Source organism: Eurypyga helias, unplaced genomic scaffold (genome assembly GCF_000690775.1).
Source record: "Eurypyga helias isolate BGI_N326 unplaced genomic scaffold, ASM69077v1 scaffold998, whole genome shotgun sequence".
Taxonomy (NCBI): Eukaryota; Metazoa; Chordata; class Aves; order Eurypygiformes; family Eurypygidae; genus Eurypyga; species Eurypyga helias.
Window position 1 is genome coordinate 16,960 of NW_010267342.1, and position 17,633 is coordinate 34,592.

The window sequence follows — 17,633 nt, forward strand, 5'->3', positions numbered from 1 at the left end:
TGGCTACACAGGAATAGTTTCCCATTCCCTACATCCCTCCCACGGATATAGGTTGTCAGGTTCCCCGTTTGCATGAGATGGTCCAGCTGCTTGGGGACAGACTCCAGTATGGTTTCTGCGATTCAACGGGACATGTAGGCTTTTAAGGAATTGCACAGGAAAAGAGATTCGAAGCTGGGGCTGGTGTTGAGCACAGTCATACAGCCTTCCAGTTTAAGGGCTATTGTTTTTCTGGCAATACCCTCCAAAAAATTATAGCCTATAAAATCAATCACTGCTCTGTATTTCATAGCCCTGCATGGAGAGGATCGTGTGGAGCCCACGTGGCAGTGTCCAAATCTACCGCTGCAAAGAAGGAACCCTTCTTTTGTTTTCTTTAATAATGTGGGTTTTTTTAAAAAATAAAGAGCACAATCAGAACTTTTCTGAACCATATCTTTGCAAATTTCCTGACCTCTGTAAGCCGCTCCAGCTGGGTCACCTTCACAGATGGCTTCGGATGAATGCGCTGTGGGAAGAGTCGCTGAACGGCCTTTGAGCTGGATGCGTGCTGCCGCGGTGCTCAGCAGTCCCTTAGCGTCGGCCATGAGCCGTGAACGATGCAGAACGTACAGCTGAATTATTCAGGAGATCTCCGAACAAACCTCGGATGAACCCCATAAGCACCATTTCTAGAAGCTCCTGCTTTCATTCAAAGTGGGAGCTGTAACATTAAGTCCCTCTGAAATATTTTGTAATCATAGCCTTTAACAAGCTTCACGTTTCATACTCAGTAACAAGCAAAATCTCTCCTTCCCAAGAATAGAAACAGCATATTATGATGGAAAGAATTAGTGACAAGTTCCTGTGAATTATTTCTGGGGATGTAATTCCCCAAATTGCTAATAAGCAATTGTCACTTTTCAAAAATCAAGCTTTTTCAACCCCCCTCACCACCACCACTTTTCATCTCCTGGCTTGACTTGCTAAGAAAGGGTAAACTTCCTTCCCTCTTGGGTAGCACCAGGAGAGCATTTCCTTTTGCTGACAGCCCTTACCTCTAATTCCCGGTGATCTGGCATTAGGGATGGAAACACTGATTAGGCTTTTAATGCAGCTGACTGAAGTTCTGGTGCTCCTGCAGAGTCCCGCAGGGGTCTGCGATGGCAGGGCCAAGGTTTACAATGGTCCCAAACAGCCTTTGCTGATGCTGTGACCTTGCTGTATGGATTGCCATCACAAGGGCAAGAAAAAAATGCAAGGGGCTGGCGATCTCAAGCGATGGAGGAGGGAGAAAACCACCTCTGCTGCCATTTCTAGCTGCCTTTTCAAACCATTCATTGCCAAAGAACCGCTCCTTTCATTTCCTTGGCAGGGGACTTTCCCCACCTATGATAACGATAACTATTTATGGAAAATCTGTGGGCAAAGGAGTTGCTTCAGCAACACAGAGCATAAAGATCCCTCTGTTCGATGACCCTCTGGTCTGTGCCTTGATGGGTCACCAATGCGGTGCATAAATCCTCGCCTGAGCGAATCAAGGCAGCCAGTCTTTTAAAGATTTGCCCACAGAATTCACAGTTGCCGACACAGTAAATATAGAAACATGGTAGAAATTCCACAGCTTAGCTTACTGCCTTCTAACTCCTAATTATCAGGCCCACGGTGGGGATGGTGTTATTTCTAGCCTTGCTCTGCTAATAACCACCCTTTTTCCATATAGATTTTCTTTTTCCAGGGGGTCAGCATGCCCCTCGCCCTCTGCTCGCCCACCATACCTGAGCCTCTCACAATATTTAGTGTGCTTATCCGAAAGCCAGGAGGGGAGGGTACCATCCAGACATCGGGAACTGGGACACAAAGTGGGTTTTTTTCTGTGGGATGAGATGGGAAACCAAGCTCGAGTCAAGCTCCTGCCGTCCACAAATGATTGCCTCTTTTGGGGGCTAATAATGAAACACAGATATCTTGCCTGGGGTCCATGCAAGCTTCTGAATGATGTTAAAGCCAGCTGAGCTAGGAGTGATTCAAAGACTTTTAAAATATTAAAAAATAGCATCAGCTTTGTAAGACTGAGGGTGTTAAATCTTGGAGTAGGCGTGGAGGGAGACTTGAGCGCTGGCAGTCGGGAACACCATTGTTGCACGAAGTCAACAGGAGGTTCAGCACTAACACTGATGTCTTTTCTCTTTCATTTAGGGGGAGCCGGGTGCCCCTGGCTTGCCAGGCCCACCAGTAAGTATTTTCTGGTTGACACTGACTTGCTCAGCCTTTTGAGAGGGACACGGTGTAGGAGCCAAGACTTACTGCCTCACTTTCCTCTTGATCTGCAGCGGAATCCCCATGAGGGGTGCACAGGAGTGGAGGTGTTCAGCACCGGTCCTGGAGACAAAGACATTCTCCTCCTTCATTGCTAGGGGAGGATACATGTGAAATAAAGCTCACCCCTCACCAGTATAACAGAACTGGCACCAAGCCACATATGTGTGGTTATTTTTGGCACTGGTCTGAGTCTGGCTCAGCTCCTCAGTCTGCCAAGGGGTGCTTAAAATCATTCCAGGTGGCACAACTCTTTGCTTTTAGCCACTTACCCCAACCCTTTCTACCCTCTACTAGGAACAGTTTATAAGTAACTGTATGGGGAACTGAGCCAAAGCACTGAAATGAATTTAGGATTTGGATAAGGATTTATGGCAAGTTTCATCTCTCTGCAGGGATTCTTCCATGTTGCCTGGTATAAGATTAACACATCAACAAATGAACTTCCGTCTTGTAGCCCGTATCAACACATGCTGCATTTCCCTTTTTACTATGTTAAAAGCAATTGCCTCTTTATCTGGTTTAGGGGCCAAAAGGTGCACCAGGGAAGCCTGGAGCTGCTGGTGAAGCCGGATTGCCTGGCCTTCCTGGAGTGGATGTGAGTATTTTGTCATCTTCCCTTAGATCTTATACATTTCACATAAACATGGGTGTTTTCCTGAAGAGTCTCATCAGCTTTCTCTGTGTCTACTGGAGAAGCGAAGTGGGTCCTGGATCTGTATGTACATCTTGCATATTAGCAGAAATTTTAAGAGTTGAAAGCATCTCTTGATTGAATTAAGGAGTGTGAGAACAGTTTTGAGATGCATAACTGATAGGACAGCACTCTCACAGTGAAACGTTGCAGTTCTGCAGTGCAGCACGGGGCAAGCCTGCAGAAACAGGCACCCACTGACATTTCTTTAGCAAACCCACTGAGCCTCAATTCAGAAATCCAGTTGCACCTATTAGCTGAGGCTTGCTGGTCACGGGCCTGGGGTTTGCTCTGCACCAGGTGAGTGCACACAATCATTTTTTCCCAGCTTACCAACGTACTGCCCTGGGAGCGGAGTGTGGGTAAGGTTTTAGCCAGCACATTTTCTCCTGCACAAGGTGAGGAAGCATCTAGTCAGCTTCCACAGCTAAGCTGCAACTCTGTAAACAGCAGCAACAAGACTATTTGGTGGTGTTCATTCACACTTATGATGCATAGAGAACAGTACTGGTAATTTGTTTCTGGTCCTTTCCTTTGTGATTAATTACTGAGAGAAATAAAATGACAGCTAGACATCCTAGCGGTTTGTGTTGGTCACAGGGACTTCCTATAGCTTATTATTGCATTTCTCTCTTTTCACACTTACCTTTTTTTACAGGGTTTAACAGGAACCGACGGCCCACCTGGCCCAAATGGGCCTCCAGGAGACCGTGTGAGTACCCCATGAGATCCTAAATCCCTTTAAATGAACGTTGTCACTGATTGTATTGATGATTTCTCATTCCTTTGTAAATTGGTGGTACTGGGTGTTGATTACGATGGCTTATTTATCTGTAAACCCTTGCAGAATACTTGGACCCTTGAAATGAAGCTCTAGATGGCTTTTCATTAGGCAGGACAGGAGATCCATTTTTCTTTCACGTGGCTGCGAAAGGGCTTGGATAGCCTCAGTGGTGGGAGTGCCAGCGCAGAATAGCACTGGTGATACTTTTGAGTGTCAAAGAAGTTCCTCGAAGCAGTCAATAGACTTAATTACAAAGTTTATCAAAGTGAAGCTATTTTGGCCTTTTTTTTTTTGCAGTCTGAGTACGGAGCTCTGCTATGTTTATAATTACTGCTACTATGTGTTAACTGTTTAAACTTTTGCCTTTTGTTAATTCTGGGGCTGTCCATATGGTTGACATTATTAGTTGCTTTGGCTTACAGTTCCCCAGCCATTGTAGCAAGAAATAAGAGTTTTTCTGACTTCCTGCATATTGCAACTCTAAGGGGCACCACAGGGATAGAGAAATGACTGCCTGAGATGTTACAGATGCACTTCAGATCATCTACAATGGGACCAGGAAGGCACTTAGGCCTCCTTATGACATGAAGAACTAAACATGAATGAGCCGTTCGGCACAGGTTTTTATCCAGCGTGGCTATTTTTCTGTCTCCCAGCATAGGAAGATAAGACTTGTATCCATAGCTGGTTAATTGGTCTCCTGAACTCAGGGCTACAGTGATGGGCTGTACACACACCACAGAGGTTAAAAAAGGGTCAATATATCTCAGTAATCCATTTGTTGCCCCAAGGAGTTACCCAAAGCTCAAAATTATTTGTCTCATTTAGTTAAAGGGATGAGTGACAGCCATGTGTCCCTGATAACGCTTTTCTTCCTTTCCCACGTGCAAGGCAAAGTTTGCTTGGCCACTGGGAAAGGTAAGTGGCAGGACCAAGCACCTTGGTCACAGCTCCAAGCCTCCGTCCATTGCCACTGCACTAAAAACCCTCTCCTTTGCTTTACCTCGTGCCCATCTTTCTCCCCGGAGGTCCAGGCCTGCAGAACCCTGACCACTCTCAGACAACCTCTGGCAAGAGTCCAGCACCTCTGGGAACTGATTTTTAAAATAGAAAAGTTCAGGACCACACACAGAAGACTCTGAGCAGTTTTGTGCCCCTGTTTGAGGTTCGGTGGTATTATTTGCCCATGCCCACTGGAGCACACAAGCTCCTAGTTTGCAGGGTAATGGAGAAGATCATTTCTGGGCACAAGACCTTTCTCTTCAGCTGGTTAGTAGAAGCCCACAAACTCCGTTTTGGCACAGTTGCCGTAACTATATGCTCTGATTTGCCGTGCTTTCCCATGTCTTGTAACTCAAACTGTCAGCATGGGGCAAACCTGGGACCTGTTGCCCTTTATGGGAGCTTTTCGAGGTCAGTGGTCCATCTGGAAAATTGTTTTAATTGGTCTAATAAAAGCCTGGAAGAAAGGAAAAACCTGTAAATCTCTAGCAGTCTGAAAGGACAGCATTGTTATCCTGACTTACTTTCTTTTGCCCAACCTGAAGAACATATTTCAGTCTCCCAGGATTCATTGAAATAAGCAGGTGACTACTTCCCATTGGGGAATTGAATTCACACTTAACAGTATGGCTTCCACTGAATGAGCATGGTTTTCTGGACTGGAGTGTCTGGGAGTGGTGTTCAACATATGGAATTGGGCTTGTGGAAGACAGTGTTTAGTCATACATTACTGCTAAACGTGTTTTCCTCTGTTAAGTCACACTTCATCCATCAGTCCAACCGTGATTCATGGCTAGCCAGGGACAGAGTAACGTGAAGACAGCACACCTAAACGTTTTTTACCTAAATACTCCTATTGCTATCACCATCCACTGTTTTTTCTCATGGTTCTGCTTACAGACTGATTAGATCAAACCTCCTTGTTTTTTCAATTAAAGAAATCCTTTAGTTTTAGCCAGGAATGAGCTGGGTTCTGACCTCAGTGCTAAGATACTGGTGTCCTTCATTGGAAAGTTTCCAAAGGCCATTTTGAAGCTGGGCATCTTACACTATAGGCGAGGAGGAAAACATAATTCTTCATATTTATTTATGAACGTCATATTAATCAAGTATTTTCTATGCTCTGTAGTTGTATATTCATGGAGTATATTACTTTAAAGTGAAAAATTATGGTGAGATTGTTTTCTAATCAAAAGAGAAAGAACATTGTTACCAGGAGAATGAGTTGAGTCAGACAGTGTTTTTAAAATCAAGGTGTAGAGTAGAGTCTCTGCTTTAAAATTAATGGAGTCATATCAGCTTGCTCGGGGACTTGATGGTCTTTTACTGCACCAGGAATGTTTGCTGCTGCATGCTGCACCCTACACCCTCAAAGACAGCAAAATTAAGGAGAGTGAAGTGCAAAAGCTTGGCACTTTGGGTACTTTGCCAACCTTTTGGGATGTTGGCCAAAGCAGAAAGGGGCTGTGCTGCTGGTTTCAGTGGGGGCAGGACTAGGGTGTAAGTCAGTAGGAGCCGGGAAGTCAATTTGTTCTTTACAGGAGGAGATCCTAGCTTGTCCCTTACAACCATCAGTAGCTGTAAGGACTTCAGCGTAAAGATAAAAGAAAGAAGAAGAAAAAGCAGAACAACCTGCAGCAAGAGGAATGAATGAGCTGACATTTGCAACTGAGTTGATTTTTATTGGATTACAGTCCTTCCCTCACAAGACTGCTCTTAATGAGGCCTTGGGTCCTCATTATCTTTCTCTTTAAGTTAACAAGGGAAAGTATTTCTAATCTCATTTAGGACGCAGAACATGAGGAAAGGGCTGGAGTTGTCCCTGGGATCACAATAAGCAGTAGCGTGTTGGGATGTTTTCCAGGTCTGCCCATCTGCCTTTTTCTCCTGGCCCTGGGGGTAGATACCATTTAATTCCAGCTCAGGACATCGTTCTCAGATGTTGCTGCGCAGCACTTTGAGAATGTTTGGAAAACAGGTTTGGGCAGTCGGGCTGGCGAGAGGCTGAGGAAGCCTCATGCTGTTATCACTCTTCGTCCCCTGCGCAAGGAGATGAGGGTTTGCTGGTGCTCGTTTAACACGGTCCATAATAACAGCATGGTTTGCTCTGCCTTTATCAGAGAGCATCGTCAGCAGAGAACAACACAAATGTAAAAGAGCTGTCTGCGTCAGGGCCTTGGGAACGACGTGGCTGTTCTGCAGCTCCCGAGTGTCAGTGCAGCGCAGAGACACTCGCTGCCAGGGCTGCCTCCCTGCTGCTGAGCACATTGTTATTTTATTTGTCATTCACCCCAAATTACACTGGCACTGCCGCACCCCCGCTCCTTTATTTTTTATTTTTCCTGGGGTTTTTTGCCTCTGCTTCTCCTTTCCCCATTCAGCTGGAGCTGGTTTTGGAGGAGGCTCTCAGACCCAAGAGCATCAGCAATGCACACTCGCCATGCCTGGGAGATACCTGAACAGCTGTTGGCCAAGGTCAACACGCTGCACTGGTGTTTTCTTTTTTCATTTTTCTATTTCCGTTCACTTCCTGGTTTAGAATTACAACCTATAATTAATTTTACGGTCTACCAGCCAACGTTGGCATCTTTGCAATGCAACAAAGGGATTAAGAAGGTCATTCCTGTTTACTATCTTTCCTTAAGCAGGAACATAACAACTTCAAGGATGCCTTCATTCTAGTCTAAGATCGCCAAACTCTAGTCAGGCTTAAGAGTAAGAATGCAAACTGGGGAAAGGAGATTGGGGATTTGCCAAGGAAAGCCAGTGAAGAGGCAGAAGCTGCCAAATCTTTGTGTTTGCTTGGAGGGAAAATGTATGAATTAATAAAATTCACTAGATCGAGTCCAAATCTTCTAAATAGTTTCAGATAATATAGTCAGTGGATCTACAATATGAATGTGTTATGAGAATATTTCAAATGGGTGAAATTAAAATGTGAACATTTAGATATTCGTGGGGACTAACCTGAGGCCAGCTGTGACTTGCAGAAGGTCTATTTCATCCTGTAGGTTTTATTCTCTACTCTCACGTTTTAATCTATGCTCTCTTGACCTGCGAATGGTAAAGAAAGTTGCTGGGCTCAGTTCTGAACATCCATCCCTACTACCTTAAAATGTTCCTTAATCAAGTAATTAATCGGGAATGACAGAGTCATTATCCGTGAGTTTCTGTCTTTATATTTGTGAATTCAGGTGAGCATCTCCAGTTGGGTGCTCTTTCTGTAAGGCACTGCTGGAGTTCTCAAACGAAAACTGGAGTCCAGGAGAGCAGGCGTTGGTGTCTTCCCCATGGAGGTTTCTGGTTTATCCCTGCTGATTTGCACTCTGTTTTATCCCTGCAGGGTGCATTAGGACCTGCCGGGCCACCTGGATCAGCTGTAAGTGCCTCCTAGACCTGCCTTATGTACAGATGGTGGGTGGTACTATGCCAAAACCATCACCAAGACAAGGTGGGAAGGCTTGTATCCCAAACAAAGGGATCAAAGCCTGAATGAGTGAAAAAAGATGTTCAAAGTGTTTTAAATATCTGTGTATGACTTGTTCTGGTAACACAGGGCGTGTTCTTGGTCTCAGAAATATGTTAAAATCGAGCCAGCTTGGGGTGAAGACTAGCGTATCTAATGCTATCAAAATTATTAGACATTAGATAAAGAGGAAAAGTAGATAAACTGGAATGTTGTCTTCATAAATGTCTGTGTCCCACTGTCATGTCACCATATGTGGCTTTACTCAGACATCTCGTAGGTAACAGTGCTGTAAAGGGAATACAAATTACTGGAGGCAACAAAAGGATTCATTAAGACTCCAGCTCTGATTGCAAATTACAATAATTGAGGACAGAGGAATGCTAAGGAAATTTAAAAGGAAAAAAAAAAGGCAGTATTTTCTGAGTTATACTGTGCTTCCTGTGTGTTCCGTTTTTAAGTGATCTTTTACTGTTTTAAATGTTGTTTCCAGGGCAAAGGACTACCAGGACCTCCAGTAAGTAATGAGGCTCCTTCAAAAAATGAGGTTTAAATTATTACACAGGCTTTATTGGATACTCTTGAGTGTTATGAACCCACCCCAGGCCTTGGGTCCCTCTCCTGTGCTGGGCAGAGGGATGTGGTGTCCTGCAGGTCAGCAGCCTTGTGGGTGGAGATTCTGTGCTCGCCCCCACCCCAGGGAAGCTGGCACTGATGTAAATTCAAGGCACAGCAGCTTTGGAATTGCTGGAAGCGACCAGTTCTGGGGCAGCTTTTGTCTGGGGGGTTCCTGGGGCACTTCAGAGCTGCCGTGTGTCAGAGGGGATGCAGATGGTGGCAGCATGCGATGGTGGGCAAGTGTGCTCCATGGGATGGTAGTGACAGGACAAGGGGTAACGGGTTTAAATGGAAAGAGGGAGGTTGAGAGTGGACATCAGGAAGGAATTCTTCCCGCAGAGGGTGGGGAGGCACTGGGACAGGTTGCCCAGAGAAGCTGTGGATGCCCCATCCCTGGGAGTGTCCAAGGCCAGGCTGGATGAGGCTTGGAGCAACCTGGTCTAGTGGAAGGTGTCCCTGCCCATGGCAGGGGGTGGGACTGGGTGGGCTTTGAGGTCCCTTCCAGCCCAAACTGTTCTGTGATTCTGTGAAGGTGGAGCAAAAAGAGAGATGTGTGTTGGTAAACTGATTGGGCGCAGCTCCTCGGGGAGGGGACCTTAGACAGATGAGTACAGCCAGCCCGACTGTTTGCCCTGGGTGTTGGCAGCTGTGTGAGTTTGCCACAGATGATGATGATCTGATCATCATTCTCTCTGATCAACAGGGGCCTCCCGGACCCAGTGGGCTCCCAGGTGGAAATGGATTTCGGGGTCCTCCTGTGAGTTTCTCCTACCATTTGTTCCTCATTTACTGAACGTGCCGCAGCATGATGTTCATTTCTGGTGTCTTGGCCCATTCTGGAAGCGTGATGTGCGGGGCCCTCCAAGCTCTACAGATGCCCATGGGCATTTGTATCCTGTTCCTTGTATCCTCGTACTTAGGGTCAGCCCAGTCACCCAGCGCAGTGCCAAAGGTGTGCAACTGCTTTCAGCCCGATCTTCCTTTACCAGCTATGAGTAAGGTCAAAAGAGCAGAGGGCAGTTACCAGCTGGCATGTTACTTGCAGCATCCTCAGAAAAAGCTACTGAACAGAATGGGTCTGATCTGAGGGAGCCCATTCTGCAGAAGTAGCATTGTTTTTGGGTGCTCACAGCTCTGCTGGAGAGGTACAGAGCCAGTGGAAGCAGGGGTGTAGGCGCAGGGATATGTTCTTATGTCCCAATATCTATACTTTTATATGCATCTGCTGTTCTCTTTGCAGTCATAGAAGCCTCCACAGAAAGAAAGGTGCATTTTAGTCCCATTAGAGATATCTTGCCCCACATTCACAAATATGCAGTGGTATTTGGTAGCCATCCTTCCTCTCCCTTTGCATTTTCATTTAAATGACTAAGAAGGGGAATTCTTACAATCTTTCACTCTTTTTTTAGGGACCTTTTGGTTTGCCAGGATTCCCAGGGCCTCCTGGACCACCTGGACCTCCTGTAAGTTGAGACTTGCAAATAAATGTAAGAAAATTCCTAGGAGAAACTCCAGAACTTTCTTCTTGCTGCCAGAACATGCATGTTTTATTTGGTGCCAGTGCCTTGAGCGCTCCCTTTCCGGGCTAAGTGTCAGCAGGCCGTTAACACCGTGCCCCAAGGAGAGCAGTGATTTCTCGCTGGCTGCGCTTCGGTGTGTTGATTATCTCCTGTTTATTATTTGTGCTGCCTGGGTGGAGGAACCCAACGGCATCCAGGCTTCATGGTGTAGACAGGTCGCAGGGTGGGCTTTCTGTTCTCTCCAGGTTTGTAGGATCATGATGTAGGGCCAACAAGGGAGGCTTGAGACCAACAAGTCTCTGTTTTGGGTTTGCTGCAGTGTCTCTGGAGGGTGGGAGGGATAGGGAGGTCCTTCCCAAGGAACTTCCCTGGCCCGAAGGAGAGCCCAGGCACAGCTGCTCTTCTCAGGTTGCTGCCTTCATCACTTCTGATGAAGGGGAAGGCTCAAGGCTCTTCCCCAGGCTCATTTGTGCATCTCTAGAAGATAATTACAGCCTTGACATATGGGTCAGGACTGGTGCTGCTCGTGATGCAGGGCTCAGGGGCTGCATTTTACGCTGTGGGGCTGGCTATCTGCCTCGTGCTGGTCCAACTGAGCCAGGTCTGTAACGCGAATTTTCTAGAAGTTGTATTTCCTCCTGGAGCTTGTCTTGATGCATTATTTAAAAGGCCACATGTCATGAATTGCAGGGTCTTCCAGGCACTCTTCCCGATGGCGGTGGGGACCTTCAGGTAGGTTTTCCTTTATGTAGCATGTAAATATGTTTTTGGTTTAATCCCTGGTGTGACTGGCATACGTGGGCGACTCTCAGACCAGTTAACATCCAACGTTCACACCCCACAGACCTATTGCAGAATGCCTGAGTGTTGCATGTGTGTCCCGTGACTGAAATGTTCTTTCAAGGAAGTAGATATCCTAGTGCTCGGGTGTTTTTTCCCTTGATCTTTGCTTTCCAAAATGCAGGCTCTGCATACATTTTTCTTTTTGTCATTTACAAAACAACCTTAGCATTTGGTGAATGACAACAGCTTTTCATGCATCTGTTTCCAGTCCTGCTTTGCAAGAGAAAAGGTCGTGTGTGTTGCGCTGTTTATTGCCATGGATGGTGGGATCGGGTTCCTATGGGCATATGCTTTGTTAGGCTTCCTTCCTTAGGAGAAAGTCTTGATTCCTTTCTTTCAAGGGAAAGAAAGGAGCGTTGAGTCCGTGAAGGATGGAAGTGACATTTCCAGATTTTGCAGCTGCTGTTGTGACAGCGTCTTTGGTTTTCTAATTGGTGTGCCCCGAAAAAGCTCCGAGTCGGTTTAGACTGCCTTATGGCAAGTCACGCGGAAGTTAATAGAAAACGGTGCTATTTCTGCGATTTTAATTTAAGTTACCTGGTGGAATATACTAGAAAATTAAATTCCTGCTACAGAGGTGTCACCTGAGGTTTTATTAAAAGACAAAAAGCCCCAAACAAATGAAACAAAGGCTGCAGAAGAAAATCTTGGTCCCTAGTTTAGAGTATGGCCTTTTAAACCCTATTAAATTTCCATGCATGCTCTGATTTGTTCCCAGTCAAACTAGAGGTCCCACCAGGGGCTCACCCTCCCCTAGACATCTGCAGATACCAGCTTATTGGTATTTGGGTTAATTTTTTTATAGGTCCCCTTCTGATAAATTCTGCTTGTCCTTGGTTCACTGAGGTGAGTCTAGTGGAAATCAGTAGGGGTCAATGAATGCGTAGAATTAAATATGTTCATAATTATTTACAAGATACCTGTCCAGCTTCTCCAGGGAACTGTGGTGCTCCAATGTTTTGGACTGTGGACCACTGTCAGCCTTCGGAATTTTTCAGAGTCCATGCAGGCACAGTGTGAAGCAGACCGTAACTCACTATTCTGTGGGTTGTTGGGGGCCTGAGGACCTGTTCAGGACCTCCTGCCGTAGGGAACTGCTGGTGAATACATTATGCTATGAATGGATTGGATTTAGAGCCAAAACCCACATGACCTTTTCTCCTCTCCCTACGAAAGAAACCCACTGCCCAGGATGTTCTGTGTGTCCTTGATAAACCAAAGCCTGTTTCTGCTCTTGCAGTGCCCAGCTCTGTGCCCACCGGGTCCCCCAGGTCCCCCAGGGATGCCAGGGTTCAAGGTAAGAAAACTACCACCTGCAGATAGAAGGGTCTGTCTCCCAGAATAAATACCACTAGGAACCCCTGGGGTTAACCTGTTTTCTGTACAGCACACGTCTCCTATAGGCTCCTCACCTCTCCAAACCAGCCGTGCACTTGCCTGGGATTTCACTGTTGACACAGAAATCCAACACAGCCAAATCTGAGACAAGAGGAGGATGAAAGGCCGGATCCTGCCCTCTTTGCATGCTGTTCCCACTCCCGCAGCAATAGCTGCTCCTCCACTGAGCTCAGTCCTGCAAAGAGCCAGCAAAGGGTGTGAGCGCTCCCTTCACCTGCACCAAGCAGCTTTGCATCCTTCAAGTACCCACCTGCGCCTACGGGCACCTGTGTGGCTCCATCCCTTGCAGGATTGTAGTCTTTGACAGATGGAAGGTTGAACTACTGCCATACAAACGAAATTTAACCCTTCACAAAGATGAAAACACCGTGCAGGTGATGAACAGGAGCAAGCGGAGAGCAGCGGTGCAGGGCTGCCTCTGGAACGGTGTGCTGCCTTCTCAAGCTGCAGAGAGCTGTAAAAACCTCACCAGTTCTTAAATTGTGCTCACAGAGATACATATTTTACTGCACGAAGACATAACTTACATGATTAAATACAATTTAATTACCATTTTATACCCAGTGTAGCACCAGGCAGCTTTCTGTTTATGTTGTTTGATTCTGGTACATAAATTTTAGGTTGCAACCCTCAGGAAACCTCACTCAGCAGTTAAACATCTCCTTCTCTGTTCCCCTCTGTGGTTCATATGAGTTCTGTGCAGTAGGTTATACTCCAGCAGAGAGCTGAAATAATAAGTTACTGGTGGGTTTTTTTAGCAGGATTTAGCAGAAGTTGGTAATGGGTAGAACATCTCCTGGGAAATGCTCTCAATTCCTCATGAACTGACCTTTTGCAGGTCTATTTGGTCTCTGAGCTGAGTCACAAATATCATTAGAAATACACAATGTTTAGGGTATAACTATTCAAAATTCATAGCTTATGAAATGGAAAAACCTGTGAAGGTCTCAAATTACGATGCAAATGATGCGCAGGACCTTTCGCGTGGTGAAGAATAACATCTGCCATGGCTGAAATTAGTCTGGGTGTCTCCCACAATAATAGGAAGGGAGCCAAGAAGCAAACTGAATCTCGGTTTTATTTAAAAGATTTCAGTGAGACATGGATTTCATTGCAGGCTGGAGGATGCAGACATTAAAGATGACTTAAACAAAAAGGGAGGTTAAAGATGCAAAATGGGCTTTTCAGAAGCATCTCAGCCCCATTTGCAAAAGTAATGGGAACTAAGTTCTGGTCCCTGACCTCCATTTGAAACCAAATCTGGGCATTTCCTGAAACCAGATCAGTTCTGACACAAAGATACCTAACACAGGAATGGTGCGTGGCTAATTAACCCCCGAAGTGACCTCCGTTCACACGTTTACAGCACGCATATAGATTATCTTCCCAGTAATTCAGTTGTGTTGTGTGGGTTCAGGTCTTGCAAAATTTAAATTCTGAAACAAGACTGTGCTGGAATGTGAATAATTGGGGCTGTTATTTCTAGGGACACACTGGTCACAAAGGAGAACCTGGCGAAATAAAAAAAGGAGAAAAGGTAAGCTTTAAATTAAGGAGGAAGGGGGCTGGGGGGAAGATTTTTCTCTTTAAAAGCACCATAACAAATAGTTTCTTCAAGAAGGCAGGGAGAAAGGAGGGAATTGGCTGTACAGCATGAGGTTACTGTGACTTAAATTCACTGGCTTCTGGGGCTCTGCTTGTATGACACTGCTAGTTCATCTTCCGGATAACCATGGCGTTAAGATCAGGTCGATAAGTTAACACCTGTTGTTTCGCATGCAGGGATGTCAGGTCAGGAAAGAAGTCCTGCAGGAATTGCTCAGGTAAATTCCTGACTGCTAAGTGTTCTTGCACAGAGAAGAAATGGCCTGTAAAGTAGAAGTAAATTCTGAAGCAGAAATCTGAGTGAGAGGGAGCTCCAGGAGAAGGAAGATGGGAAGGTCCCTGGCTTTGGGTTGGCAGACTTGTGGTCTTTCATCCTTTGTCTAATTATTTCTCCTCTCCCAGGGCAATCCTGGCCCCCCCGGTCCTCCAGGCATTCCCGGCAGCGTTGGCCTGCAGGTAACACCTCCGACCGGTTCCCATGACCTTTTCACCATGAAACTCAATGGTGCCATCAATCATCTTGCGTTACACAAACAGCTCTGGCCTCTGCAGAATAACAGATGTGAAAGTTGATGCTGGGGGGAAAACAAATCGTGCTGGTTTCACTGAGCTTTAATTCAGGTCCTGCTTTTGGTACCTCACCTCGGATGAGACATCCAAGAGATAGTCACGCTCGCTGGTGCCCCAGCAGAGCCCTGGACACCTTTTGGGTGGATGTGAGGCTGAGCTCTGGGCTGCTGGAGGGCCTGGCAGGTGGGCTGGCAGCAGCGGGCACTCTGCACGCCTGTCTGCGTGGGGCATCTCCAGTGTCGCTTGCTCAGAGGTCACCGCCGAAGGGGAAAACGTCTTGTGTTCGTGCATCAGAAGGCTGAGCTTTCTGCCGCTCTTCATTGTTTGTTAATGCTTTCTGTGTTGATGAGTTGCTACAAGGTGCTGTTCTGCCATTTTATGGGCAACAGTGATTGGGTTTTAACTGATTTCTTTTCTTCACTAGGGCCCAAGAGGACTGAGAGGCCTCCCAGGGCCAATGGGTCCGGCTGGTGACAGAGTAAGAAAAACCTTTAGATATTTTATGGTTTTTCCCCTTTCCACCACCAGTTTTTCTCATGCAGGGTCTAGGTGGCATTTGTCCTTACTGGACTTGTAAATATGAGATGTGCAGGCTCTTTCCTGCACCACCCCCCCAAGCAGAACAACCTTCCAAAGGCAGGAGGAGTCTACAGACCTGTGGGATTGGCAGGCTCAGGCCCAGCGTTGCTTTGAACAGGGCAGAAGGATGAAGTGCTGCCCGTGCACGACTGACCGTGCGAAGAATCTTGCAAAAAACACCCCTGAAAAATGTTTCGTTTCACTTTCTGTCCTCTCTTTGAGAAGAAAAATGCACAGAATCACTGATGGACAGATTTTCAGGACATGAAAAGTCTCCTCAGTGAGCACAGGGGCAATCTCCAGCTCATTGTGGCTTTGGACTTTTGCCAAGGTCCCTTGAGCATTGCTCCAGGGGCTGAATGGTTTTGAATCTGATAGTCGTGCATTTCCTTAGGAACAAGGGTGTTATCAGGATATCAAGGCCATGGATGATACCGGTGTGTCACGAGTGGAGGGGAGATCCAGGGTGAAAACCTGCTTGTTCAAAGGGGGATCTTTTGCAGGACTGTGTTGCAAAGTAGTGAGAACTGTGGGATATCTTCCCAGGGCTGCGCGTATTTTCTCAGATTGCAGTATAAGGTGGTGATGCTGTTACTCCCCCCTCTGCCAACCCCAGCGTTACAATGCTGTGTTTTCCTTTGCAGGGTGACATCGGTTTCAGAGGGCCACCTGGAATCCCAGGACCTCCAGGAAAAGCTGTATGTATCTGCTTCTCAGCACCTCTGTGGCCTTGTCTTCCACAACCAGAGCCTGACATTCACTCCTCCTGCACTAAACTCCCTGCTGCCAGTGAACAGGAGGGGTGTGCTGACCACCTCCAGCAGATTATTCCCTTTGCCTTTTCCCTCCAGTGATTTCAATGTGATTTCACCTGACCCAGATCTCCTGATGTCTTTCCCTCAGTCGTGTCCCCTGCCAGAATAAGTTCACCCCGTTTCTATTGCACTTTGTTCTCCACAGCCCTTCCCTGAGCATCAGCAGCTGTGGGCAAGCACTTGGCCCCCCCAGTGGGCATCTGTGTTGTTCCTGGGAAGGAGAGATTTGAGGGAGAATCAGTAAGCGCTCTCCTCAGCTTACATCCTTTGAGCCTGGTCTATTCCCAGGTGCCCGTGGCTCGCAAGGACTTTGGCTGCAAGCAAGATAGTTGTTCATTAAAGATGCAGTCCTCGTACTTTTGCAGAGCTCTGGGGTGAAGTGTAGAATACTGAACCTGCATGCTTACCTGGCGGCAGAACCCTATACCCTCCTTACTGTGCCCAAATGTGAGACCTGAGCTGCATCTGCAGCATCATGGCCTCTCTAAGAGCATTTGCTGCTGGCCTGCCACCCAGTCTGTCCTTACTGTGGACACTATGGCATCTGTTTTATAGCAGGCACCTTTGCCTGCCTACGCCAGCCACCACGCCGCAGTCCGCACTGACCCCAAGGCAGAACCACCCTCTGGGGAGCCACCCTTAATCTTTGCCATTATAGAAGAAATTCTATACTAAAATAAAATGACGTCCACCAAACGCTTAATTACACCAAGCAGGATCTAGACAGTAAATATTAAAGTTTTTCTCCCACTCTGTTTCTGGTGAAAGAAAATGCATCGTTAAATGAAGGAGAAGATGGTCTCTGCCTCGAGGGATTGTTGGCAAAGGCCCTGCTGCAATCCATCTGTGTGTCAGGAATTGCAGAGTGTAGCTGAGAAAGTACAGCCGAGCTCCTAAGGGAATGAACGCTCACGCCTCCGCTAACGCCAGCAAACAGCAAAAAAGCCTCTGTCTTGCACCCTTGAAACATCAGTCTTTGCTGCTGCGTGATGAAGATGCTTAATGACTTTTCCTCCTCTGTCACAGGGAGTTCAAGGAAACAAAGGACCTCAAGGATTCAGAGGGCCCAAAGGCGATACTGTAAGTGCAGTAAAACACCCATCTGCTCCAAATACTGGAGGTGACGTTCAAAGGAGTCTGACAGGTTTCTTATGGCTTGTCCCCCGCCTGGTTTATTTGAACAGGAGGTGAAAGGGATGGAAGTATTCCACTCAAAAATGAGATATTTAAATTTTATTAAAGATGCTTAAGTAATAAGATGCCTAAGTGCTCTTACAGTCCAGAACATGGCGACCAGATCGTACATCTCCATCCCTTAAAATGATCAAGAGTTTTACCAGTGTTGGGCCAGTTTTCTGGTGTGTCCTAAAAGAACCACCGTGCCTGTATGAACAGGACAGGAGCCAGCACAAACGGAATGAAATGTCCCTACAGAGTTCAA

The 17,633-nt window shown here is 46.5% G+C and overlaps 1 protein-coding gene across 1 annotated transcript in view; it reads left to right on the forward strand.

Moving 5' to 3' along the window:
* Positions 1-599: 599 nt before the first annotated feature.
* COL9A3 (collagen, type IX, alpha 3) overlaps positions 600-17,633 on the forward strand; it is a 32,989-nt gene continuing 15,955 nt past the window's right edge. The window contains exons 1-15 of the mRNA XM_010157361.1: positions 600-608; positions 2,179-2,214; positions 2,825-2,896; positions 3,651-3,704; positions 8,122-8,157; positions 8,738-8,761; positions 9,566-9,619; positions 10,272-10,325; positions 11,073-11,114; positions 12,466-12,522; positions 14,110-14,160; positions 14,631-14,684; positions 15,223-15,276; positions 16,022-16,075; positions 17,219-17,272. Coding sequence (XP_010155663.1) covers positions 600-608; positions 2,179-2,214; positions 2,825-2,896; positions 3,651-3,704; positions 8,122-8,157; positions 8,738-8,761; positions 9,566-9,619; positions 10,272-10,325; positions 11,073-11,114; positions 12,466-12,522; positions 14,110-14,160; positions 14,631-14,684; positions 15,223-15,276; positions 16,022-16,075; positions 17,219-17,272 — 705 coding nt within the window. The remainder of the gene's footprint in view (positions 609-2,178; positions 2,215-2,824; positions 2,897-3,650; positions 3,705-8,121; positions 8,158-8,737; positions 8,762-9,565; positions 9,620-10,271; positions 10,326-11,072; positions 11,115-12,465; positions 12,523-14,109; positions 14,161-14,630; positions 14,685-15,222; positions 15,277-16,021; positions 16,076-17,218; positions 17,273-17,633) is intronic.